Source organism: Fusarium phalaenopsidis, assembly GCF_050370095.1.
Source record: "Fusarium phalaenopsidis strain FUZ10S chromosome Unknown contig_32390, whole genome shotgun sequence".
Lineage (NCBI taxonomy): Eukaryota > Fungi > Ascomycota > Sordariomycetes > Hypocreales > Nectriaceae > Fusarium > Fusarium phalaenopsidis.
In genome coordinates, this window is record NW_028145380.1 from 32,411 (window position 1) to 59,388 (window position 26,978).

The 26,978-nt window shown below is 50.4% G+C and overlaps 8 protein-coding genes across 8 annotated transcripts; 2 read left to right on the plus strand and 6 right to left on the minus strand.

Annotated features, from left to right (window-relative positions):
• Window positions 1–4,090: 4,090 nt before the first annotated feature.
• Window positions 4,091–5,476, plus strand: LRP88_14881 (tryptophanase; the record flags this gene model as incomplete). Its single annotated transcript, XM_083251215.1, has 1 exon — window positions 4,091–5,476. One exon carries the CDS (start codon window positions 4,091–4,093, stop codon window positions 5,474–5,476), a length of 1,386 nt encoding a protein of 461 aa, XP_083093012.1.
• Window positions 5,477–6,222: 746 nt separating this feature from the next.
• Window positions 6,223–7,569, plus strand: LRP88_14882 (uncharacterized protein; the record flags this gene model as incomplete). Its single annotated transcript, XM_083251216.1, has 1 exon — window positions 6,223–7,569. The coding sequence occupies one exon, from the start codon at window positions 6,223–6,225 to the stop codon at window positions 7,567–7,569; it is 1,347 nt and encodes a 448-aa protein (XP_083093013.1).
• A 744-nt stretch (window positions 7,570–8,313) lies between these two features.
• Window positions 8,314–9,309, minus strand: LRP88_14883 (Alpha/Beta hydrolase protein; the record flags this gene model as incomplete). The annotated part of the gene is made up of 1 exon (XM_083251217.1): window positions 8,314–9,309. One exon carries the CDS (start codon window positions 9,307–9,309, stop codon window positions 8,314–8,316), a length of 996 nt encoding a protein of 331 aa, XP_083093014.1.
• A 747-nt stretch (window positions 9,310–10,056) lies between these two features.
• On the minus strand, window positions 10,057–10,602 carry LRP88_14884 (uncharacterized protein; the record flags this gene model as incomplete). The annotated part of the gene is made up of 2 exons (XM_083251218.1): window positions 10,057–10,491; window positions 10,543–10,602. The coding sequence occupies 2 exons, from the start codon at window positions 10,600–10,602 to the stop codon at window positions 10,057–10,059; spliced, it is 495 nt and encodes a 164-aa protein (XP_083093015.1).
• Window positions 10,603–15,125: 4,523 nt separating this feature from the next.
• LRP88_14885 (alcohol dehydrogenase catalytic domain-containing protein) lies at window positions 15,126–16,259 on the minus strand (the record flags this gene model as incomplete). Its single annotated transcript, XM_083251219.1, has 2 exons — window positions 15,126–15,837; window positions 15,901–16,259. 2 exons carry the CDS (start codon window positions 16,257–16,259, stop codon window positions 15,126–15,128), a joined length of 1,071 nt encoding a protein of 356 aa, XP_083093016.1.
• Window positions 16,260–18,647: 2,388 nt separating this feature from the next.
• LRP88_14886 (uncharacterized protein) lies at window positions 18,648–19,514 on the minus strand (the record flags this gene model as incomplete). The annotated part of the gene is made up of 2 exons (XM_083251220.1): window positions 18,648–19,166; window positions 19,218–19,514. 2 exons carry the CDS (start codon window positions 19,512–19,514, stop codon window positions 18,648–18,650), a joined length of 816 nt encoding a protein of 271 aa, XP_083093017.1.
• Window positions 19,515–20,051: 537 nt separating this feature from the next.
• Window positions 20,052–21,398, minus strand: LRP88_14887 (uncharacterized protein; the record flags this gene model as incomplete). Its single annotated transcript, XM_083251221.1, has 1 exon — window positions 20,052–21,398. One exon carries the CDS (start codon window positions 21,396–21,398, stop codon window positions 20,052–20,054), a length of 1,347 nt encoding a protein of 448 aa, XP_083093018.1.
• A 746-nt stretch (window positions 21,399–22,144) lies between these two features.
• Window positions 22,145–22,837, minus strand: LRP88_14888 (uncharacterized protein; the record flags this gene model as incomplete). Its single annotated transcript, XM_083251222.1, has 1 exon — window positions 22,145–22,837. The coding sequence occupies one exon, from the start codon at window positions 22,835–22,837 to the stop codon at window positions 22,145–22,147; it is 693 nt and encodes a 230-aa protein (XP_083093019.1).
• Window positions 22,838–26,978: the final 4,141 nt, after the last annotated feature.

A 26,978-nucleotide genomic window follows, 5' to 3' on the forward strand; every position in this document is an offset into this window, starting at 1 on the left:
GGTAAGGTTCCCTTGGCAGTCCGGTTCTCGTCGGTCCTACCAAGGCATATATACATTTCCTCACTGTCGTACTCATGCTTGTTCGGAAATATCAAGACAGGTTTTGAACCTTGAGCCTCTGCATCTGGGAGCCAATCAAAATCTTTGAAAATTTGTCCCCAATACTTCATATGTTGAATTTGATGCGAACCAATGATGTCTTTGGCATCACTATGAGTGCTCATGAAGCTTAGTGGATCTTGAGGGAGGAGGTGTTTTGAGATGTCATGCCAGATATCGCGGTTTAAAGCAGGCATTATAGTAATTTGGCGTGAAGGGCACGAAGAATATCCGTTTGAACCAGGCAAGGGAATATATAAATTAAATTATTAATCTACCTTTGGACTTTATAGTTATTAAGTATAGCTTAGAAAGGAGTCAGAAAACAGCGATAAGTACAAATTTGGGCTTTTGAGTATCCTTATTATAGATGGGGTTCGCGACGGGCGGGTTAGCGAAGCGGGGCCGGCCGCAATTCGACAGCGAGCTGGAGGAGATGTGGCACCGACGGTTCGGCCGATTTGCACCGCATCAACACGCAAGGACATTGAAAACGGATGATGGCCGAGGTCAGGGGGGTCTCGGGAACCGGTGATCCGGGCGGTCGCGCGGAGCGGGTGACTGATCGTACAGGTGACGTCGAGGGGGCGGCTAGGGTTTAACGTCAGCGTTGCCGGCATGCCGCATATTGCATGCCGGAGGGGGCGATGATGGAGATCACGCCGTTGATGTCGTTGCAGAACGATATGGCGGTGCGGTGCACCAATTAGGGCACTAACACAGGTAGTTAAATCAATATCTGAAAAATATATGTTCGCCTTAATACTAGCTTGTCGTAAGATTTTCCCCGTAAAAGTATTTTCTTTTTATTTTTTTAACATTATTTAGGTATTATGGGGCAACTAACCCTCTTTTCAATATCGATCCATTCGGGGTGCACTATGTATGACCAAGTTATTACCAGCTGAGCTTGAAATTATACAAGGGAAGCATCTATCAGGTAGAAGCCTTACGGCTTCATTGAGGCATTGCCTTGCAATCTAAGACATTAAAACCAAATACAGGTACCAGGCTAAAACTATCTTCTGCCCTTGCTCGAGGAGTCATCCACAAAGTGGTCGGCTCTACCACAAGTGGATGCAACTGCGAGCCCCTCGTCTCCCTTCCAGTGGCAGGAGCATAACCTCGTGGCGGCGTTGCCCAGGCATCGGCCGCCTTGTAGGGGGTATTCTACGATGTATACTCGCATTCAATGTTGTGTGTGATCGTGGTAATCCCCGGAGAAGCCGTTTAGCATAGCTTTGCGCGCATCACGATCGGATTGGCCGCTGACTTTCTGGATCACCTTTACAAGGGCTTCCTGTTCCTTAGTCGTCATGTAGGACGCCAAAGAAACTTGACGCGGCTCCAAAATGAACACAACGTGGGTGTTTGTTCGACTTGCTTTCAGAGCCTGAGCTAGGATAACAACCCAGTTGTCTGAGTCAGGAAAATCATTGTGGTGTATCTCGAGCCGTTGGCTCTTGCTTGTTGTTGACGCATCCATCATCTAATTGACAGTGGTTGGGAGATGACTAGGAAGAATAATCGAGGCTTTGACGTGAAAAAGGAAAGCAAGAAAGTGTTGTGTCTCGACCAGACCGAAGAGTACATGGGGGGTTATGTATGCCACTGATTCTCAGTGGTAGTCTCGATCCCATCGTCACAGAGAGCTTTGTATGGAGCCTTGCTCAAAGCCCAACGCCGGATCCTAGTATGATTATCATAATGAAACGGTGTGGGGATAGCCTGGCTCACAAGTGTAACACAGCCATCCATTTGACCCCATCATAGTGTCAACAATAAAATAAGCCTTCCCTGTGGGGAACCGGACTGGCTCACAGCCAAAACCGCAGCAAACGGGTGGGAGCCAGTCCGGTGTTTGTTGTTTCCCCCAGCCTTCTTCCCACTCAGTCAAGATTTGAAGCCCATGTTAAGCTCCACAGGGGATAGCTCATGACGGCATCGTTCCACTTACGCCCCAGCGATATCCCACACCTTTCCTTGCTGTTACTCAGGGCGTAATATCTATTGGTCGTGGGGACAAAAAAAAAAAAAGGAAATTCGGACATCGTCTCACAGGGGCCCGAGGCGATGAAACCCCCGGCCGTTATCTTTACTCTCGTGCCAGGGGTACAGAGAGCCATGGGAAACAGAGCCAGATCCGTCTTCCATGATAGATCCCGTCTTGTCAAAGGCTAGGAAGGAGAATTAGGGCATAGCCTGTGACAGAATTTCGGTCTTCTAGCTTGGTTAACCCATCGAGGGCTGGGCTTCAACGTGATAGACTTTCAAATTACCGAGACGCCATTATCTCGGAGCAAGACGTTGGAGGAAAGGGGATCACATTTCAGGCGCAGTTTTTCGATATAGGAAGCTCATGCATGGGCACAACGCGCGGAGAGGAAGATATCTACGAACAGAGAAGCTGACATTCATCACATTACCAGAACAGCTCATATTGATTACACCTTTCATGACATAGCCGGGTCACTAATTAGTAACCCCTTGACAGCACAAGGCCTTGTTTCGAAGTGAATAAGTACTTGACCTTTGGCCACTCATTATTAGTCAAGAGGCATCAACTTGGGAAGTTTCAAGAGCCTTGACTAGGAAAGTGCCCCGGGTATCGATTAGAGAGGTCTTCGACAAGGTCCCAATGCGTGTGATCAGAGCATATTTACGATTTGAATGGGGCGGGGGGGACGACCTAAAGGGCGGTTTTCTTCATCAGTTTCACTTTGAACATCGGCGTCCAAACCGATCACCGGGCCAAAACCCGGCTCCGACAGCAGAAAACAGACATTTCAATGGCTATCAGCGCGGCCAAGCACACCTCCGGCGTACAAGCGGAACGGGCCATTTGGAATTGACTTGGACCGCGTCCGAAACATGAATCCCATTGTCAGTTTTTTACAGAAGGTCATTATTGACCATTAGCGGCTCACTAGTGCAGGTTTACGCAGCAAACGAGCAAGATGATTCAACCCCGGAATTTCCAAAAATGAAGGAAAAGAATTTTTCAGGGGAGGGATTCCCAGGGAAAGCAAATCATTGGAAGGCTTTTACTTCGCTGCACAACTGGTCAGGTACTCACGCTAACCTAGAGATCAAGTAGTGGCTAGTAACATGAAGGTCTTTGATGTATATGCTGAGTGGTGGTTGTAGATAGGTCAATGGCCGGGTATTTCATGGGAAAACACAAGGCCTCTAGAATAAAAGAACAGATTTCTAAAAGGAAAAAAAAAGCCTTCATGAATCTTCACGAGTACACAAGTTGCAACCCCCTGGGGTTCAATGATAACCAATAGAGTTGCAGGACTACGTACAGGGTAATCGGAAAATATCACGATGTGTCTTATTAGTAAGGGATGACTCCCGATTGTATCATCTATACAAGAGGAGAAGAAAGCTCAGGTAGCATAATAAGCTGGGGGCCATTACCTAAAGGCTTAGGAGGTAAGTTAGAGAGCGATATTAGAACACTTTCATCCTGTAGGAATCTCCATCCGGGATCAACCACAACGGCCACACCTATACCTTGTAACATCTAGATATTATTTACTTGAAAAAAAAAAAAAAAAAAAAGCCAGACTATATCGAGACTACTATCGGTGGAAACAGAAGCCATAGTAGCCTATTACTGCTAACCACTACCACGTGGGCAAAGCTTAGCGACTTGACCAGGCGCTTTCTAGGCTAGCTGGTTATTCTGAGAATTGGGATATGTGTCAAATTCGGCCTTTGGCTACTAGCTATCTCTTCTGGATGTGAAGGTGCATCCTAGAGTCGGAGTGCTGCGACACTCATCGTGAGGAGTGTGGATGACTCAATACGGACGCTTATCAATTTCTTCTATAGCCATATATCATATCATTCACTCTCCCACAACCCGCTCATCACAATAGATTACAGTTTCTGTACAATTCCAAGATACAAGCAAGTCAAACTTAATTCGGATCCTACCGAAATGCATCCTAGCGGTTTCCTCGCATCGCCTTGGCGGATCAAAATGATCGAGAGAATTCGCCAGAGCACCAGGGATCAACGTGAGGAATGGATCCGTGCGGCCGGCTACAATCTATTCGAACTCCAAAGTGATCAAGTCTTCATCGACCTTCTCACCGACAGCGGGACCGGAGCGATGAGCGATCGCCAATGGGCGGCTTTGATACTCGGAGATGAAACATACGCTGGGTCATCCTCCTTTTCTCTCCTCCATGGAAAAGTAAAAGCCCTCTTCGGATTCCCCTACATCCTCCCGGTCCATCAGGGCCGTGCCGCCGAGAACGTTTTATTCTCTGTTCTCGTCAGCAAGGGCGACGTTGTGCCGGGTAATTCCCATTTCGACACTACACGAGCTCATATCGAATATAGACAGGCTACGGCGGTGGACTGCCCCCTCGACAACGCCTTCCGCATCGGTGAGCATCACCCTTTCAAGGGAAATGTCGACCTGCAGGCTCTCAAGGCCATCTTGGACTCGAAGGATAAAAAAGTACCTATGATTGTGATGACAGTCACCTGCAACAAGACCGGCGGTCAGCCAGTATCCCTTGACAACATGCGTCGTGTCAGGGCGCTTGCAAGAGAATACCGCATCCCTGTGGTTTTTGACTCGGCGCGATTTGCAGAGAATGCCTGGTTCATCCAGAAACGGGAGCCCGGCTACGCCCAGAAGACTATCGAGGAAATTGTCTGGGAAATGCATCAGTGCGCAGACGCCATGGTGATGAGTGCCAAGAAGGACTGCAATGGCAATATCGGGGGCATCTTGGCGATGCGCGACGAAGGTTGGTTTCGACAAGCTTCGGAAAACGTCATCCTCTTTGAGGGATTCACGAAATACGGCGGAATGACTGGACGAGATATGGAGGCTTTGGCTATCGGTCTCGAGGAAGCCACGTGCTCCGACTACTTGGACTTTCGCATTGGCCAGGTCCAGCGGCTTGGAGGCAGGTTGACAGCAGCTGGCGTACCCGTCCAACAGCCTATCGGTGGTCATGCAATCGTTGTTGATGCCACTGCCTTCTTGCCTTTAGTCCCCAAGGACGAATACGCCGCCCAGGTGCTAGCCATAGAGCTATACCTTGAGGCCGGTGTGCGGGGCGTAGAAATAGGCACGCTGATGAATGATCGGGACCCGGATACGGGTCGCGATCGTCGCGCAAAAGCTGAATTCATGCGTCTCGCCATTCCAAGGAGGGTGTACACAAATGATCAGCTGGACGTCGTAGCCAAGGCGCTCATTAGCATCTACCGCCGCCGATCGACCATAGTCAGAGGATTTCGAATTCTCGACGAGACCAAGAGGCTCAGACACTTCACAGTGACTTTGGAGAGAGCAGGGGACTCCGTAGACGCCCCTATGAGAGCGCCTGGAGGTGATGTATTATAAAAGACTGTGATTGCTCGAGGTGGAAAGGCCATTTGCCAACGGAGGTTGAGGGTTCTGCATAGGTAGTTGATTTTTCAGTTGTCAAGAATTAAGCGCTGGAACGAATATATTGAGATTTTGGAAATAAGCCAACTCCGGAGATATAATCGCATATCTCGAAGAGTATCACGAGTCTGAAGGGCACGCGAAATGAGCTCCTTCAGGTAAAGAGAAAGGCAACCTGGAGGGAAAATATAATAAGTCGATATCTACCACGCTCAGGCTATTATTAGTTAATTAAATTCCTTCTCATTTGGGTCACTTACGCCTAGGTAATTCTCCTGATCGAATGAGGTGCCTGGCAAGTTGTTCGAAGATGAGAAGAGGGAAGAAAACAGACTTAACCACCACTGATTCCCTATCGCGAAGGAGCCGCCTAGATATTCTTGATCTGTGACCTGACTGCTTCTTTAATGGCCCATTCTGCACCTATAGTTCGTGTACGGGAGCATCTACTGTCGGTTCGGGACATTCTGAGTGGCCCAAACATGCTGTTCTTACACGGCATCCCATGATATGCTCATCAGGCGATCTTCCAAGATAAGACACCGTTTAGAACCCATAACGAGTCGGGAGACCGCGTGATTTACATTACGCCATTTCTTCTGCTTCCTTTCCTTTGCCCCTAGGCTTGATTACAACTCCACCCACATTTTTTTCCGCCACTCAGTAAACCCACGTTAACCCCTCCAAGAGTCTCCTTCATCATGCTGCTTATGTTACCAGAAGAAATCATATGTATGATCGCAGAGCAGTGTTCACTGAGAGATCAAGCTTCACTGGCACGCTCGTGTGACCGGCTGCATGGAATATGCAATTACATCCTGTATAGCAACGACGTTCGGAACTACAGGTGTTCTTCCGTGTTTCATGCTATAGTCTGGTGCCACGACCAGTTCCTTGCCCTGAAGACCCTTATGGCAGCCAAGGCAGGTGGAGCAGACTTCGAGCGATGCCATGACTCCCGTAATCATCATCCCGCGTCCCTTCACCACTCCGACGCGACGCTCCATTCTCCAATCCACCTAGCAGCCAGGCGCGGACTGGATGGCATCATCTCCTTCCTTATCGATCAAGGCATTCCGCCAGATGGACCGGAGGATGTAAAAAGAACACCGCTCGCGGAGGCCATTTTGCACAACCAAGAGTCGGCTGCCATCCTTCTGGTTCATCGAGGTGCGTCCGTCGGGCTTCAGCCTCCGCAGTACGAGGCATACTGCGCTGCCATTCGCCAGGGCCTTGCAGAGCTCACAGAGAGTATCGTAAAGGCTAAAGGCATTGATTTCAACTCTGATGTTGGGTACGGTTGCACGGGATTCTTATTGGCTGCGTACTACAGACAGAGTCGAGTTTTGCGAGTCCTCCTCGACCTCGGAGCCGAGGCGAAAGGGACATTGCGGCATTTTAGCCAGACTCACTCGTTCGCATCTCTTTTGTGGACCTTGGAAGCGGGTGCTGTGACCCTGCGGAAACACCTGGGCCCCAGAGGGCTCCTTGACCTCGTCGTATCTGTCGTCACGGAACAGGTGGCGCCGATTCAGAAGAACCAGCAGGTGGCAGTGTTGCACACTCTGCTGGATCTGCTGCAGAGAGAAAAGTCTGCCGTATATTCGGGATCCGCGCTCCCGACTGATGAATTAGACCGCTTCCTGGATGCCCTCCTGCAGAGAGTGCTATCGGTTAATCGCGCAGACGCAGCTATTGCGTCGGCACTGTTGCAGCACGGTGCCCGAATTCGAGTGGGCATCTTCTTGCAGCTTATAGATGCCCTCAATTCACCGGCCTTTTCCAAAGATATTTCGCGCTGCCTACGTCGCTATCCCAAGCTCCTTCAAAGCTTTGACTTTGTATATTCTTACTGCGTCAGCCTTGCGCCCTCAAAAAGGAGTTTCACGGTCGACTACTTCGTCCAGAACGTACCGGATCAAGCCGTTCGGCTCGTGCAAGAGTTAAAGCGGCTCGACCTGCCACTTACCGCCAGGGGAATCCAGAGGATGGGTCTCAGGGCAGCTAGAGAAGGGAGCGGGGAGGCACAGTCTGGCAGTGCGGCTTAGTCTGTGTTGACAAGTCAGCTCATGCATGACGTGTTGTTCCTTGCCGCGTCTTGGGCGCGTCTGACATCTTTCTTTGGCGATACTAGCTTGCTTTAGATAGCCGTTATACATGAATGCCGGTGAATTGGAGGGGTTGGATTTTGACACCGGCGCACGCGACTGTTCCCCTTGTCCGGCTGCGTCCGAGGAAGCAGGCTCTGTCGGAGACTCGGATCAGGAGATTTCCAAAAGAAGCGGCAGGCATGATGGCCGTAAGTCTCAAAACAGCTGGCGATGTGCAGTGCCTCGGGTATTTTGGCAAGGGGTGAGAGGGTTTGCAGCAGTGATGTAGGACCGAGCATCTACGAGAACAGAGAAGTAGCTGGAATGGCGCAACATTGCTCTCCTCAGCGCACAGAAGATATGGAAAACATGGATGCGGGTGAAGAACAAGATAAAAGAAGTCGAGACATTTTCCGTTCATTGTTAAGTGGAAGGCGCCGTCGAATGGGGAGAATCACGCACGCAAACTACGGGTTATGGAGACAGCAATCAAGCCTCGATTGAGACAGAAGTAATGAGTGCCAGTCAGGACGCAAGGACATATGGCCCCGATGCGGGGATAAAGCTTTAATTGCTGAGGATAGAATGTTGAACACTTGGTATAGCCTGTTGAAGGGTGGTACAGTGTTGAAACCTGAACTAGAGGAGCCCATGTCTCTCGACCAAGAGCCTGATAACTGCTTACTTCTATTGCGAATCTCGTCACAGCACTTTTAACCACGCCGATATCTGCTTGTTGACTTCGGCAGGCGTTTCCCACATAGCCCAGTGGGATCCTTCAACCTCCCCACGAGTCAAGTCTTCAAAGTATCGGTCCATCCCATCCGACATACTCGGCGGCAACGCTTGGCCCCTAGTGGTGGCGAGGAAGAACGCAGGCATGGAAAACTTGATCGGCTTTAGCAAGAGCTGCAGCTCGTCGAAATAATTGTGTGTGTGTGCGCGATACCAGTTGAGGGGCCCCTTCAGCCTAGGTTCTCCATTTCGAAAATACTTCGAAGTATAATGGTCCAGATCATTGCCCGAGATGAGTCGGGATTGGCCTAGTTTATGGATATTGCCAAAGATAATACCCTCTGTGACGCTGAATCCGACCTCACCCTCAGCGCTGGTCCCTCCAAACATTGCATTGAGAAATTGTCGAACCTTTTCTTCGTCCCTTATCTTGTCTTCGATCTCTGTACTCCTAAAATGTGTCTGGTACCTCAAATTCATCAGACCTTTGCTACGAGCAGCATCATCTGGTGAAAGAAAGACTGACGAAGGCGGAGTGAAAGGGGTGCCGATACTGAAGATGCCCTGAACAAGACTGGGAAACCACATGGCGGTGCGCCAGACCACGGCGCTACCCCAGTCATGTCCACCAAGGATGATTCTTTTGTCTTTGACAATCGAGTTTGCCAGCTCTTTGATGTCTTCGGCAATTCTCTTCAACGCATACTGGTTCGGCTGGTCGGGTGCATCAGTATCGCCAAAGCCGAGCATGTCCGGCGCCACGACCTGATAGCCTAGTGATGCGAAATGTGGAATCTGATATCTCCAGCCGTAGCCAAGATCTGGGAACCCGTGGATGAGGAAGATTGTTGCAAGGGGCTCTGTTTCCGGGGCAGCCCGCAGATAGTGGTATGTTTTGCCGCGGATAGAAGCTGTCTCCGGCGTGACCCTCGGGTCGTTGGCCTCTAGCTTGTCGAACTCCATTTTTGCCTAGATCGAGGGCCTAGCGGTGTTGAGGCTGACCTGGCTGACAGTTGGAAAGACGGTGGAACGGAATATCTTGCGCGGGACGGGAAATGGGATGCCGAAGAATGTGTTTAACAATGATAGTTCTGGCCTGAATCTGATACAGTAGAGCATGATTTATAAGCCAGTACTTAATGCGACGTATTAGGACTCTGGGCCGATTTTTGCTTTCGAACATGTGCGTGACAAAGAGCGGATGAGGCTCTGCAGGCATTGGAGTCGATCGTAGCCTCGATATGGCGCAGCCGAGAGAAGTGACAACACTTAGCGGGGCTCAAGTGGATGAGGACGCAAAGGGTGAAAGTCAATTTTATCCATAATACCACAAAAAGTGTGCTCTTTGTCCTATCATGTAGCCTTGGAAACATCCAAAATCATCCTACGCCTTCTGTGGTTGGTTTTTCAGCTGGGTCATCCGACATGTGGATCTCTACGTCTACTTGGCGGGTCATGAAAGTTGACGATCGGGCGAATAACACTGTAATGCAAGGCACATCGACACCAAAATGTGCTATGGAAATCTGGTTCGTGGGTAAGGGGCACCGGCGCGGGGGCGGTATTCGGCGCCAGTTGACATGAAGGCGTGGCTTCGAAGAATAGCCTCGTCGACTCTGCCTCGCAAAAGGGTAACATGACGCTCATCGTCACAGTAAGAAATTTCAGGCTCCTGTTTCCCCTTCATTTTTGCCTCGCTTGAATCAATTCTTATCCGGCACCACACTCGTGCCTTTCGACCCTGACTATGATTCTCCGCACCAGCGACTTGACCGGAACGGCGTCGGCCCACCGTCCAAGCAGATCGCCGAAAAAGCGGTCCAAGTCGCTCCAGAGGACTATGAAGGAGTTTTCTTCGTAGAACACTTGCCGAGCCTCTTGCAGCAGGCGCTGTCCAGCCTCGTTGTCTCGAGCCTCATTCTTCAGAAGCAAGAACGCGTCAATGCTCTCTTGACTGGTCCAGGTAATAGGCTCCTGTATTAAAACAGGCGTCTCCTCGGCTAAGTAGGCGCGGAATACACTACGGCGTTCGTGCTCGGGGAGCTTTTCAAAGTCCTCGAAGCTCTTCCCGCCTGTGAAGCGACAATAGTTGTCTTCGGGGTCCGGAAGGTACCACGTCGAAGCTCTGTCGAGCAGTGCAGGAAACTGGAGAGTCGCATTAGAATCATCCATCCAAGCGGTGACCTAGCTAAGTACGAGACATATCGCAGGAATGCAGCCAGCGGCAATGCTACTTACCCTATGGCATCCAACCATGATGTATGTTGAACTCCTGTATGGATGACACCTGTGGCTTGGCGAGTTACACATGTCCAGATTTCTTTAAGGCAGTCTGTCTAGATATGTAGAAAAGTATACAAAGAAACATATACATAAACAAAAGAAAAGTCTCAGGTCCCTCGAGTGTGTGTGCGGCGTGTTTTTTGTACGCAACCAGTGTCCTGCAAAGTCAGGTTGATGCTGCTGCTGGCTGAGAAGAGAATCGCGTAATAGCAACTTGAAAGCGGCATTCGTAAGTGCAAGACATTAAGGAATGTCAAAGTTCACTCATATACTGTTGGTTGAGGCAATAAGCCTGCCGAGGCTTTTGTCCGCTTCCCTTCTTTGCTTCGTCGAAATAAGCGAGGGTTAATATAGGTTGCGATGATTGACGATACATGTTTTCCGAGAATTCTGTCGTTACGCCTATGAAACGGACTTGGCGCAAAGCTTGGAGGCTTTCTCATCAAATAACTGCCCAAACAGACCGACCGTCGTCGTCATGGCGTGTGGCCCTAGAAGAATGGTATTCTATCCGCCCGCCTCTCTGTCTGTCTGTGGCTGCAACTCATTACAGTATTCTCTTCCCAAAATGTAGATTACCATGGTTTTTAGAAGCAGAATCCCGCCTCCTGGCCAACATGGTCCTTTACGTCCATTGACAATATGATGCTAGAATAAATTTATTGTCCAGCCACTAGAAACCACTACATATTCTCTTCGCCCTAGTCGCTGTCTTGGGCCCTTCTGAAACCAGCTTCCAAATTTCAAAACAGGCATCACCTCTCTCGAAAGGATTCCCCTCCCTCTTCTCGGCTTGCATTCTATTGCGATTTGCAAGGAATATCTTTGAACCGTTGTGATCGCGCCTGGATTCCGTAAAGCAGGCATCCCTTTCCCTGATAAAGCTACACTCTCCTTGCAGATGGTCCTGCGTTCTCTCGCAAGCCCTCAAAAGTATTGTCTAATTCACGTTCTCTTCTCCCGTGGCGTAGGTCATCTCCCAGTTATCAGGAACACGGAGGACTTCGCCATCTGGCGCATCGGACCGCAGCTCTCTATGATTGAAGTGTCCCTTCTCGAATGGTTCTGCCAGAATTTCACCATAGAAAATGAAAGAAGGGTCCCACGGCATCATGATAGTTGAGCAATCCCCCTCTGGCCAGTCGCTAGGGAAATCGGCAATTGGCCCGGTAGAACCCCGTTGCTGGTTCATAATATCGGCGATGACCTGGTTGTGCCCGGTTTCACTGGCCAGACGAGGACCACCATATTGGCATTGCTGTTGTTCTGGGTGTATGTGACAGACGGCAAGTGCTTGGTCGGGGACAGGCATGGTAGTCTCTTGGTCGACCTGCGAAGGAAGAGGGGCCACAGACCTTGAACTATCCTGCAGAGGGCAGCCTTCACAGGTGGGCTCCCGAGGGCAGAACACCCAGCTTTCCGCGAACATATCTGGTGTATCAGCCGCCAAGTGCGGCGCCTCGCTCACGCAAGAGAGAGCGGTCCCTTGTGCCCCCTCGAACACACTCGATGTTGTAGAAAGAAGGGTGAGGCTTGGGTCAATATTTTCTGGTTGGCAGTAGTTTGGGCCAGACAGGAAGCTTCCATAATACATTGTCATCGGATGCATTTGGCCTGGTGATAATTGCTCCCGAAGCTGGAGTGATGGAAATAGATCCTGTGTGGTATCCTGAAGGTGTGACATGGCGGGATGTGAGGAAAGTCTTGGGAATGAGCGACTAGATACGAAAACGTTTTGACGCCGAATCTATATTGAACGCCGCGAATATCTTTTTAAACCAAATTCGCCACGTAAGGCAAGAGAAGAGTTTCTGTCCAGTCGCTAGACCCAGGGTTATGAGAGAAGAATAGAGCGGCTTGATTGAGGATCATGGAGGCAGTGGCTTTTAATGGTATGAAGGGTGTGAAAAAGGGGTTGAGGACTTGATGACATGTGGTTACCCCCAGGGGGCACCTACCTTGAACGACTGATTTTCCTCATACTGATTTGATTGGTCACATGGTCATGTCAAACGCCTGATTTTCGCTGCCGCTTGTGATAAAATGGCACATGTCAACGGACGCAGGGCGCTGTCCTCGTGGAGGGGGGTTGCTGTTCGGAGAGGAAGGAGCCAGCGGACTTCCTCCTTGCCTCCACATCTCCCATCCTTGCGCGGCACAAATACAAGCCGGAAAACACAGGAACTGAACGTGGGAGATGTAAACCAGATAAGCCCATGTCCAGCAAGAAGGGAGGGTTCCGAGGAAGCCAGAGCCCCCTAGGGGGATGGCTGGACCGCCTACACACTGTTACACCTCCGCGCTTGTGTATTCATGCGCGGTGCTTCGCAAGCCTGGTCCGTCTCAAATATCCATAGAGGCTTCTGCTGAGGGGTCAAACATAGAGACTCCATCTGCATCATAACCCTCGCAACCTTATTCGGGGCTAGTCGCTTCTTCAACTCTCCAATAGCCCGGTTGAACGCCATCTTCACCTCGGCAAAGTCTTCATTGTCGAAAGCTGTCTCTTCCATAGAGAGCCCTGGCGCATGCAGTCTCGGGAGTAGCCCTGATGCGCCAACATGGCTGAGTTGGGTCGCATGCATAAAGTTTGTGAGGGGGGTATCGGTGAAGTGTTGTTCCGGATTCCAACATCTGCCGACAAGAGTGGGCGAACGCGACGATATTATAACATATTTGAACCATAGGTTGGCCTCTGAAGTCTGGCTGTCGCGATTAAGCGATTCGCCATGGTCGTTCATTGGGTTCTTCAAGTCGCTCTCGATGACAATGCGGAAGGAATGTGTCGATGACGGGCTTTGGCTCAAGCATTAGTGGGAAGCGCACCCGGGGCAATCAAGTAACGGCAACGAAAAAACAGGGAACAGGGAGAGTGAGGAGATGAAAGGCACTGCGCGCGATGGATACCTACTGTTCTCTATTTACCGTCAAATTGAGTCCGAAAACGACGGCGTGAAAGCGGGAATCAAGCCGTTAGGTTTCAGTGACATGTGAATGTAACTCAAATGGCTCAGGAGTGGCCAGTGGCTACAAGTCTTAATGGCCGAGTCCTTAAATGGTTGGAAGCGGACACGGATGTCCTCAATTTTGGTCCAAGTTGGGGCCAAGGGGTTTCTCTTAGCCGTGAGGAGTCAACCTCCTAGAAAAGCTGTCGTCGTTTTAGGAAAAAAAGATTACCGTGTGAAATTTCTTCCTCTCTCGCCAAGCCAGCGTCTTGGAGCGTAGATACGAGATCATCCAGCCACGAGTCGGGTTCTTCCAGTCGCACATATCTATCAGTCCGCGTTAGACGGTCGAGTATCAGTCTGCACCATCACCGCGAGAGGTCAAAATCTTCAGAGCGGCCCAAAGCATAGAAGTCGCTGACCCAGGTACATGCAACATGCTTTCCAACCAAGCACGTGCGGACGAAACACTGTTGGAGTGGAGGGTGCTAGGACGTAGCCTTCAGGTATGGTAATATGTCAAGCTGATAAGAAGTAAAAAAGCTGATGCTGAGTCTGCTTGCAGAAGGCCGATGTACTCATCCGGATGAAATTCTGTCTATGCTTGCAGATTCTGGGCCTGAGCCTGCTTGGACATTACAACGGGGCCGCGGCATCTGAACTGCTGGCACGGGATGAGGCCTCTTTACTGGCGCCCTTCATGCAAGTCGAAGGACACTTAGAGCCAGAATCTTTTGATTACGCCCAGGCCCATCATATAGTCGCCCTCACGCGCAGCCTCCTCGAGGAGCTGGGCGGCGAACAGGATCGTTTTCAGCGCCGCTTTGACCTCCAATACTCCGCCCGAGAGAATCATGTGATATGCGGTGCTATCGTCAACATTGAGGGGACCGGTTCAATGGAGGAGGCTGACCCGGAGCAAATGCATAAAGCAATGTCTCGGTCGAAGCTGATCAGAGATCAGAAATTGGTGTCTACAGAGGTTGTTCAACTCATGAACACGTGTCGGCATGTTCTGGAACAAGACTGGGTGTACGTGTAGATGTTACTATAAGGCATCTGAGGATGGTGCAATGTTAAGTAGAGCGTTTTGAGAGACGAACTCCACGCCTTGCCCTTGTGTGACCAATACGAGAGTGGAAGAGGCAATACTAGAATGTATGGAACGACGAATAGCTTCCCGCTAGCTGATGGAAGGGAGGGGCTAGTTGGCGGGGATTTGAGTTGATGATTCGGGGTCGACTTGGTCGGGATCACATCTTGGTGATGGGCGCAGGGTTCTCTGGCCGGGAACAATGCTCGCAGGACATTTGTTTTCAGGAGGGGGAGCCGTGGGCATTTCTTATGGCACGGTACATTGATGACTATGAGAGAGTGATAGCCACAGTGTGTGTTTAACTAGCCCCTTCGTGCCTCGTCCGATTGTATTCTACATATCCCATACTTCACTAGTGGACACCACATGAGCCCCTCTTCCTAACGTAGCCAATCCATAACGGTTGAGTATATTATATTTGACGCCGATTCTTGCGCTGTGGAAGGAGTGCTGGCCTAAAATTTGACGCAGACGCGCTTTCGAAGCTTGCCGGCTTCCATCATCTCTATTGCCTGCGGAAGATCTTCCAGCCCGATGAACTCCACAAAGGGCTTGATGCTATGCTCAGCGCTGAAGCCAATGCACTCTTCTAGGGTTCTAACAGTTCCGTTGCACGCTGTTTTTATGACGTATCGTTTGAAGATGACGTCCAACGGTTCGATCGTCAGAGGCCCATCGACAACCCCCACTACCATCAGGAGGCCACCCCATCTGATCATGCCAGGCATATCGTCATAAGCTTTCTCGGACGGCGCAAAGCTGACAGCAGCATCCACCCCATGTTCTGTAACAATTTTGATGTCATCTGCATAAGTCGGACATAGTTCTGGATTGAACGTGTAGTCTGCTCCTGCCATTTTCGCGGCATCCAGCTGGCTTCCATGGATGTCAACAGCGATGACATTCAGCCCCATGGCTTTGGCGTACTGAATGCCCATTTGTCCGACACCTCCAGCGCCAATTACAGCTAACCATTTCCCGGGCGTAAGCTGACATTGCTTGATCGCGTTGTACGCAGTGACGCCTGCGCAACAAAGGGGTGCTGAAGAGGCGACGTCCAGACTTGCTGGGAGTTTTACGGCACTGCGGGCATCGACCACGACGTACTCCTGGAAGTATCCATCGCAAGTAAACCCTTGTGCTTTCAAGCCTTGTGGACATCCAACGCTTGACCTATTGTCGACCATTAGATAAACCCGTCCTCCCGCGGCCGAGGCCTCGTGCACTTACCACGTGGTGCAGGCATCACATTCAAAACACCCGCTGGAAGCAAGGAAGCCGACGGCATCCCCTTTCTCGAACTGCCTCACCTGCTTCCCGACCTCCGCGATGATGCCGGTTGCTTCATGCCCGATGGTAGTGGGAACTTTCACCTCCTTGTTCATGACGAGGTCCGGATCGAAGGTTAGGCAGTCGGAGTGGCAGAGTGATGCACCGACGACCTTGACCAATATCTCGCTCTCATTTGGCTTCGGGATCTCCACCTCGTTAAGATGCAGTTTCTGATCAGCCGGGTCATATCTGGAGGTAGTGTTAGAGAACCGATACGCAGCGGAGGCAAGCATCCTCACATACTGCTGAGCCCTCATTGTGGCCTTGATAGACTTCAGGGGGCCATTACCTCGAGGGTGAGCACTCATGCTGGCAGAAGGAGAAGCGATCGCGAGGCGCTTCGTAAGGGCTGAGAGGCGGTGAGACGGCCCTTCTGAACGGCGTAGGGGTACATCTGGGTTATGTGAGCGATCTGGATTCAAGAGAGATATAATATTCGGTTCAGTGATGCCATTAGAAATCGAAAATGGCCCATTGAAGCCGCCGGGTACTCGTATTAGCCGGCAATGGGCCTTCTATAATCCAAAGCCATGACCTAAAGTGGACAGGGCCAAGTATCGCTGCGAGACTTGGACCCAACGCATTCGTAAAAAACAAGACCTCTAACCGACATTTTCAGATCGGCCGGAAGTAATGATACTTGCACTTTGTGACGGTACTAGATTGGTTCATTATTGGTACCCGGCACCCTTCCTGCGCATGCCACCCCTGGCGTTTTACGGGAGCTTTTCTTCAATTACCAAGTCAGCCTCATGGCTCTCATTCATCGTCATGTAGAAAGGCAGACCGTCAGGAATCTCAACTAGAAATATGCAGCTGGCGGAAAACTAATGCAGTTTACTGATGTCCTTCCAGCGTTCACTCGATGGAAGTATATTTCTATCAGTAAATCTTCGCAAGTCTACACATGCTACACACTAATAACCGTCGATAATTGATGTCTTCGCAAATCTCTTGACATGTGCTCCTCCTCGCTCAGATATTGTAACTCTGCTGACCCAATAACAGTCCACCCTGCTGGACCAACATCCAACTGCAGTGCCACCGTGATTGGCTGAGAAGTGGGAGGCTTATTCAACACCAGAACGGACCAACTCTGTACTGACGTGTGGAGTCCTACCTACGGCAGAAGCACCTGAATCTTTTTTTCTCGACCATTGCCCCCGAAATCCTTCTCCCTCACCCGCCTCGTTGCTCACTGTCCCTGAAGTGTGATTTGAAAACCGGTTCTGTATAGCGCCCTCTTGCATCGTAGGGAGTTCGAACAAGGTATATATATAGCCTGGTCCCTGGGGGTAGCTGTGTTCTGCTTCTACTCACAACCGCACGCACCCTTCAAGGTAGTTCGCACGACCCAGCCTACTTGCCGAAATATCCCGGCTGCTCTTCGTAGAGTAATCCGATGCTTGGTGGCATCAGCTCAGCCGGCATCTCCCCACCAACGGCCTGCATCCAACGGGGGCCGTCGAATCCTTCCTCCTACCTGGCTTCGCTGGTGTAGGAGACTAATGATTGGAGGTGACACAATCACCTCGTGCTCTGTGAGATTTATGAAGGACTTCAGCGCTAAAACTTCACGCTCTCATTCCTCTGGCACGGATGCAGGGATGCTTGGTGGTAACGGTGGTGGCTTTAAAAGGGGTCGAATTCCCCTAGACCTTTCACGCTGCTGATGCGTCCATCTCCCTTTGCCTTAACTCACTCCATCCTACTCGATCATATTCCTCCCGAGAACTCGCCAAAGCTCCTAAATGCACAAAGTTAGAATGTCAAGCCCCTCTTCACACAATCTTTTTCAGACGAGGACGAACTTAACCACTTAAAGAGGGAGAGAAGAGGACATAAGCAAAGAATCCGTCGAAGTCGCGAGTCAGTTTCTGGGGGTGTTACCGGACCAGGCTCAGCCTCCTCCGCCACTGCACCAAGATCGTCCATAGAGGCGGCCACACCAACAGAGCCGGGCCAGGAACCGACAACGCCCGCAAGGGTCGTTCCTTGCACCCCTTCCTCCTCGGCAAGGTCTGAAGGCGACGAGTGGCACGAACAGAGACGCAAGGTCAATAGATCACCAGTCACTATCGTTATGAACATCACGGTAAGCTACAGCCATATCTTCTAGCGAACAATGAGGAAGCAATGGAGCTAATAATACTTTAAATGTCTATTAGACATCCGGCGAGCACGCGACCGATACGCCGACAGCCAGATCGAACTCCAGTTTTTACATAAAGATTCAGTTAGGCCCAACCAGTGAGGTGAGATTGGAGGGGAGTGGCTGGGCTGTGACTGGCATTAACGTGGTCGGCGAAACTAGTTGTTGATAACCAGATATGAACTCAGCAGTACATTCTTAGATATGAAATAAGCTCTTCTCATGCGCGATTCGTTGAGTATGATATGGCTTGAGATAGGCCATGCTGGAGATGAGGGAGACCCCAAAGCAGTTCCCGCTGGGAGGATGTCCCAAGAGGTGGTGCGTGCTTGTGTCCACGACCTGGGGAAGGCAACCTCAGTGAACTGAGCTACTTCGAACATGACTTTGGGGCATCTTTGACCCTTCCCCCATTTGTGCCGTGGCTCTGCTTCATCACCCCTTCGTTGATAACGCTGGGTTGTTGGATTCGGCGCCAACAGTGAGAGGCCGCTCAAACTTCGCCCTTGTTGCAGCTTCCATCCAAGAAAACCGACGATGATGCAGACCTTGAACTCTTGCACTCCTGTTCAGCTCTCAGTACGCTATCCATGCCGCACATCGTCCACATTCTATGGATTACCAAAACAACATGGTTCGCTCCTAGAATGACGACTCTGGTAGATGCCTGATCCCGGGCCAAACTCGAGGTGCCAAGAATAATACAGCCAGCCGTGACCAGCGTATAGGCCCTCCAGCGATCGCCTGACCCGTCAAAGATGCTCAAGTAACGAAAAGATCGAGCCATGCTCAAGACGCAGCCGAGAGCCATCCACATGGCCCATGCGGCCGGCCAATAGGCGGGCAGTGTGATTCGTAGAGTGACGGCGACGAACGTGGTAATCACGAAAGATGCGAGCGGGACGGTAGAGATCTGCAAGACTGGCTTGTTCTGATCCCAAAACTCTCTGTACGAGCTGCTGGCATGGGGGGCTTTTGCGGCTGAAAGGGCTTCTTCTGGTAAGGAGAATATCTAGGCAATTAGCTCTTGCTCTGCATGTAAGGGAAGTGGTGTCTGGCAAACCTGAAATAGAGACGAAGATAGGATAACAAGCCCCCAGAGAACCTTTTGCAGTTGTTCGATTGGATAGTAAAAAGAGACCACCAAAAAAGTCGCTATCATGGGCGTCGAAATGGCGCCAAACCACATCTGTCGTCGGACAGCAGCCTTCATCCTTTGTGCGCCGTCCGGGTGCACCGCCTTGGATTCTGACACAGACTTGAAATTGCGGCCATACAGGACAATCAACGAAAGAGTTTGAACCACCAACGGCGTGATTGCCGCGGCTGCAAAGATACTAAGCTCAAGCGATGCGTCCATCTCGATGGTGGTGGTACGTTCGAAGAGGAAACCAATGATCGATGGAAGAACGTGTGTCCGGAAGAGGAACAATGCTGGCGGGCGCCGAAAGGATATGCTTGTGACTGTTATTGCTTATTCCAGAAGCTTGACGGTTTCCACCAGTATTTATTGCCAAGTGGTGGCGAGAAGGCAATAGACGAGTGGGGTGGTTGCATTCTCCGTAGGTCCTTGTGCGAAGCTAATCATGCGCCAAGATGGGGATAGTGATGGATGAAGCACTTTGGCACACTGTTTTGAGACTCGTGACTATTATGCCTGCCGCTTCTTTTGGAAATCTCCTGATCCGAGTCTCCGACAGAGCCTGCTTCCTCGGACGCAGCCGGACAAGGGGAACAGTCGCGTGCGCCGGTGTCAAAATCCAACCCCTCCAATTCACCGGCATTCATGTATAACGGCTATCTAAAGCAAGCTAGTATCGCCAAAGAAAGATGTCAGACGCGCCCAAGACGCGGCAAGGAACAACACGTCATGCATGAGCTGACTTGTCAACACAGACTAAGCCGCACTGCCAGACTGTGCCTCCCCGCTCCCTTCTCTAGCTGCCCTGAGACCCATCCTCTGGATTCCCCTGGCGGTAAGTGGCAGGTCGAGCCGCTTTAACTCTTGCACGAGCCGAACGGCTTGATCCGGTACGTTCTGGACGAAGTAGTCGACCGTGAAACTCCTTTTTGAGGGCGCAAGGCTGACGCAGTAAGAATATACAAAGTCAAAGCTTTGAAGGAGCTTGGGATAGCGACGTAGGCAGCGCGAAATATCTTTGGAAAAGGCCGGTGAATTGAGGGCATCTATAAGCTGCAAGAAGATGCCCACTCGAATTCGGGCACCGTGCTGCAACAGTGCCGACGCAATAGCTGCGTCTGCGCGATTAACCGATAGCACTCTCTGCAGGAGGGCATCCAGGAAGCGGTCTAATTCATCAGTCGGGAGCGCGGATCCCGAATATACGGCAGACTTTTCTCTCTGCAGCAGATCCAGCAGAGTGTGCAACACTGCCACCTGCTGGTTCTTCTGAATCGGCGCCACCTGTTCCGTGACGACAGATACGACGAGGTCAAGGAGCCCTCTGGGGCCCAGGTGTTTCCGCAGGGTCACAGCACCCGCTTCCAAGGTCCACAAAAGAGATGCGAACGAGTGAGTCTGGCTAAAATGCCGCAATGTCCCTTTCGCCTCGGCTCCGAGGTCGAGGAGGACTCGCAAAACTCGACTCTGTCTGTAGTACGCAGCCAATAAGAATCCCGTGCAACCGTACCCAACATCAGAGTTGAAATCAATGCCTTTAGCCTTTACGATACTCTCTGTGAGCTCTGCAAGGCCCTGGCGAATGGCAGCGCAGTATGCCTCGTACTGCGGAGGCTGAAGCCCGACGGACGCACCTCGATGAACCAGAAGGATGGCAGCCGACTCTTGGTTGTGCAAAATGGCCTCCGCGAGCGGTGTTCTTTTTACATCCTCCGGTCCATCTGGCGGAATGCCTTGATCGATAAGGAAGGAGATGATGCCATCCAGTCCGCGCCTGGCTGCTAGGTGGATTGGAGAATGGAGCGTCGCGTCGGAGTGGTGAAGGGACGCGGGATGATGATTACGGGAGTCATGGCATCGCTCGAAGTCTGCTCCACCTGCCTTGGCTGCCATAAGGGTCTTCAGGGCAAGGAACTGGTCGTGGCACCAGACTATAGCATGAAACACGGAAGAACACCTGTAGTTCCGAACGTCGTTGCTATACAGGATGTAATTGCATATTCCATGCAGCCGGTCACACGAGCGTGCCAGTGAAGCTTGATCTCTCAGTGAACACTGCTCTGCGATCATACATATGATTTCTTCTGGTAACATAAGCAGCATGATGAAGGAGACTCTTGGAGGGGTTAACGTGGGTTTACTGAGTGGCGGAAAAAAATGTGGGTGGAGTTGTAATCAAGCCTAGGGGCAAAGGAAAGGAAGCAGAAGAAATGGCGTAATGTAAATCACGCGGTCTCCCGACTCGTTATGGGTTCTAAACGGTGTCTTATCTTGGAAGATCGCCTGATGAGCATATCATGGGATGCCGTGTAAGAACAGCATGTTTGGGCCACTCAGAATGTCCCGAACCGACAGTAGATGCTCCCGTACACGAACTATAGGTGCAGAATGGGCCATTAAAGAAGCAGTCAGGTCACAGATCAAGAATATCTAGGCGGCTCCTTCGCGATAGGGAATCAGTGGTGGTTAAGTCTGTTTTCTTCCCTCTTCTCATCTTCGAACAACTTGCCAGGCACCTCATTCGATCAGGAGAATTACCTAGGCGTAAGTGACCCAAATGAGAAGGAATTTAATTAACTAATAATAGCCTGAGCGTGGTAGATATCGACTTATTATATTTTCCCTCCAGGTTGCCTTTCTCTTTACCTGAAGGAGCTCATTTCGCGTGCCCTTCAGACTCGTGATACTCTTCGAGATATGCGATTATATCTCCGGAGTTGGCTTATTTCCAAAATCTCAATATATTCGTTCCAGCGCTTAATTCTTGACAACTGAAAAATCAACTACCTATGCAGAACCCTCAACCTCCGTTGGCAAATGGCCTTTCCACCTCGAGCAATCACAGTCTTTTATAATACATCACCTCCAGGCGCTCTCATAGGGGCGTCTACGGAGTCCCCTGCTCTCTCCAAAGTCACTGTGAAGTGTCTGAGCCTCTTGGTCTCGTCGAGAATTCGAAATCCTCTGACTATGGTCGATCGGCGGCGGTAGATGCTAATGAGCGCCTTGGCTACGACGTCCAGCTGATCATTTGTGTACACCCTCCTTGGAATGGCGAGACGCATGAATTCAGCTTTTGCGCGACGATCGCGACCCGTATCCGGGTCCCGATCATTCATCAGCGTGCCTATTTCTACGCCCCGCACACCGGCCTCAAGGTATAGCTCTATGGCTAGCACCTGGGCGGCGTATTCGTCCTTGGGGACTAAAGGCAAGAAGGCAGTGGCATCAACAACGATTGCATGACCACCGATAGGCTGTTGGACGGGTACGCCAGCTGCTGTCAACCTGCCTCCAAGCCGCTGGACCTGGCCAATGCGAAAGTCCAAGTAGTCGGAGCACGTGGCTTCCTCGAGACCGATAGCCAAAGCCTCCATATCTCGTCCAGTCATTCCGCCGTATTTCGTGAATCCCTCAAAGAGGATGACGTTTTCCGAAGCTTGTCGAAACCAACCTTCGTCGCGCATCGCCAAGATGCCCCCGATATTGCCATTGCAGTCCTTCTTGGCACTCATCACCATGGCGTCTGCGCACTGATGCATTTCCCAGACAATTTCCTCGATAGTCTTCTGGGCGTAGCCGGGCTCCCGTTTCTGGATGAACCAGGCATTCTCTGCAAATCGCGCCGAGTCAAAAACCACAGGGATGCGTGCAAGTCAGTCAAAGTCGTGCGCTCATGGCAGTGTTGATAATATAAAATTGACAGCGAGTCACAGAAGCTTCTCATAAGAGCCTCTTGGCCACAATTACCAAAGTGAGCCAGGAATTAGGCGAGCTGAAAGAAACCATTCGCCACATGCAGGGCGTGCAGGACGTGCGAAATCGAACTAGGAAACATTGCTCTCGCTGCGCAAACCAGGGACAGAAGTTGAGGACTTGGAGGAAGAGTCTGAGGATTCCATATAATTTCCATATAATTTCCAGTAGACGAATCCTGTGTCTATGATACGTGTACTGCATTCTCGTTTGCATGGTTATGCTTGTGTACCTTCTCAGATGGAAAAAATAAAGGAGAACTTATTTGGCCTTGCCGAAAGAAAAATGCTTGAAGTAACGTAATATTTGGCTTTCCGATCGACAGTCGGAAAGCCAATATTCGCCTCCCTTTCGAAGTCAAATATATGGACCACATGACGCATGTTAGTATATTTACAGCTGTGCAATGTGAAACAGCACGGGCACGAAGGCCTACCCATTCAGTCGTGTCCCTTAAATTACCCAGCGATACCTGGAATCGATGGGCGACAAACGAAGCCAATCGATCAAAAACGAAAAAAAAAACTCAAGCTTACGATAATGGACTACTTTGTTACAACGTCCCATAAGCGGGAATCAAGTACTCTGGTTCAAAGCCAGGCCATTGAAGAACGACGATTTCTCGTAAAAAAATGCAGGGAGGAACTTGCCGCCCATATAAGTAAGACGGATTTGATTAAGACAAGTATGCTAAATGCTAACTTTAGTAAAGAAAAGAGGACTGGCGTCACAATCGAACCGTCGAAAGTTCGGCTAGTAACCAAACAGAGCGATGCTTACACCTGGGTTTATACGACAGAGGTGGCTCATCTCTTTTTAAAAAACTTAAGCGACCATAGCTTGACGGCGCACAAAGAACTTTGTCGGGAGGTCGGGCAGAGCTTCCATGCAGTCACCTTTGCGAAAGTCGGTATCAACGCCGACCATACGAGCCCCGGCATATATCGCGCGTCGACCTATCCGCCAGCCTCTAGTGTCCTCTCCGCCAAATCCGAGGCAATAGCGCGTGAGGAGCTGTGCGCACATACTACATGCCAGTTGGACGCAATCCAAGAAAGTCTGAAGGCGGAGACAACCAGAAGAGAATACTTGCAGAAGGAACTAGAGTCTTTGAGTGCAGAGTACGAACACCTCGCTCAGCGATTCAGACAAGAGGCTGAAAAATCTGACCAGAGCGAGTCAATGCTGTATAAATGCCTCCAAGTCATCAACCAAGTGGCATCACTAGCGGAGGAAGTGCAACAGGATTGTAGAAGCGCGGGAGACCCCACTGTATTCCCAAGATAGCGGCGCAAGCGAGACTCTGTGTTTCCTGTCTACAACATGTGGGCATCTCTGCATCAACATGGCGAACTTCACAAAGGGTTACCGCGGTGTTCATGGATGTGGATGGTTTGAGGTCTAGCGAGGCTAATAAAAACTGACTATGTATCAAGCGATCAATACGATTATACAATACTTGGGCTCTAGGGCGTTACCGATGATCGATTCATAAAGGATACCGGACGAAAACCTCAGTCCCCACCATTGCTATGACTACCACTACCGTGGCACCTCGATAGTCGATACCCAGTACTCGGGCCGATCCCAGGAGGTATGGTGGCGAGCAATCCACTTAATCAAAGCTTTGCTTCTTCCGATGTGTATGGAACCCGACACTCAGGCGTTGGAAGCTTGGAGCTAGGAACTTGGTGAGCTTTGGCACAAACCCTACACCTTTTGAGTGCACAATAGTGGCACTCGAAAAAGAGAGCAGGTTCTACGTTTCTGCAGGAAGGACAAATCCATTCGATTAGATAGCCGACCCTGATTAGCCAGGAATGTGTGCAAGCCTCTGGCGTGGGGCGCGTGGTAGTGGCCCGTACAACTGACGTATTTAGATCTGGGCTATAAGGATAATTTTCCGATGAATCATGTTCTTCATTGTTGCCCCCCAGGGTATACGAGAGAGGATCCATAGGTTGTTTATAAGAAGCAGAAACACATTAGTGTCAGCGGAAAGGCAGGACCCCGGACTCGAGCAATAAGAGAACTAAGCAAGCTCGTGGTAGAGAGACATTATTATAATTTTCGTTCCAAAACGCTATACTGCGGGAACTTACGTTTTTTGACTGCTAACTTAGTCATGTATCGGCATGTCTAATATCACATTAAGATGCTTTCCATCCTATTTTTACCTGACTCAAGCTTAGAACCCCGCATTACATGCGCGCGATAACATCCAGTTCTTGACCTGAGCGAATGTGACTGTTGAGGACAGCCAAATTGAAACCCTTAACATAACATAATCGTCTATTTTGCTAAAGTAGATGCCAACGCTATGAATCTGACTTGCGAGTCATAAGATGTAGACCTAACATTCAGCCATAATCAGCCACTCACACCCGAAGTTACGGTTGTGGCGGAAGGACCACAACTGTCTTCAGCATCACGTACTCCTCTGGTCAATACTGTACCATGCCTTACAATTCAGCCGGTGGCCATTAACTCGCCTCAGAACTAAACATGACTCAGCGTATGTTGAAAGTCCAACCTTCTACACCTGGAACTAACCATGTTCTCCTCGCTAGCCGATACGTCATCGACTATTATCTTCCATAGGCTGCTGTAATATTACGACGACTTTAATACTTTCGCCGCTACACTGGGAGTCGTTTGGCGTGTTTCAGGCCGAGAACATGGGGGTGCGCTCGCAGATAGCGTGTAGGTTGCTTATCAGCGCCACGATAACCTCTATCGCAGGTGTTACCTCTGCTGCGATGCTCTAATTTACATTCGAAGGCTGCAAACAACCAAGCCGCATGGGGAAAGCTCTGGAATGGGCTCCATTGGCTATGCTTGATCTTATCATTATCGAGTTCTCGGCCGGTATTACCTTATGGTACACTGACAAGTATCCCGCCTAGATTGCTAAGTCGGTCGGAGTGGAGCTCTCCGTCCTATTGGGTGGACTCATCATCATGGTCATCTGGGCATGGATAACGACGAGTGAACCTGGTAGTCTCGTTGAATCAGGTGTTAGTGCTGACGGCAACACCGTTCGCCCTAGGCGAACACGAGCTAAACGATCCGCGTAGCTCTAGGCCCAGGACCCGGACGACTTTGACGCCACAACAAGCCGTCACTTGTCATATCCCCCAACGGCCAAAGTTTGATATATTTCACTCTAGTTATGCTTACCCGGAAACATTACACAAGGTTGATGGTGGAACTATCTGTTGGCCGGCGGGTGAGCATTGGCAGATTTGATTAGCCAATGGCAACGGTGATAGGTGCGAGAAAATTTGGTTGTTGATTCAGGGAAATGGTGATAGGCCTTCACACAACCGCCTCTCTACGCGATGTGTGCCGATTTGTATATAATATACGTTGTGGGAGGGGAAAGTCGCCCCCCCTTACTATGTTGAGATGATTAGAGCTTGGAAGTCCTGCATTGACAGCCCAATGCCCTGGATAGAGATCAGTTAGTGATAGAGCGCTCTGAGGGACCTCTCACTAGTGACAACCTCACCAGGAACAATAACTAATTCGATCAGAACATTCCTCCAACAACTACATCCAGCAATATTATATAACCCTGTGTTCGGATTCATCTTGAACCAAAATGCGCCTTTCTCTGCAAGCGATTAACTTTTCCCACCCAGCTTAATTTCGTCAACGTAGATCCCCGTCACCGACACCTGTCCGATTACTTCTTCCTATCAGCAGAACTCTGCTACCAACCTCGGTCCGACTAACCGTCCCATTAGCAAATCATTATTTTTGAGGCTGTAGATCCTCCACCAGGCCCAGCAATTCCGTCAGCCACCCCGTGCATGCTTCACTGGTGTTGTTGTACCACGTATCGTGATCCGTGCTGTCGGGACAGATCGGGACCCCCTGCGTTGGAGTAGTGGTCATTCTAGCAGACAAGATGAGGATGAAGAT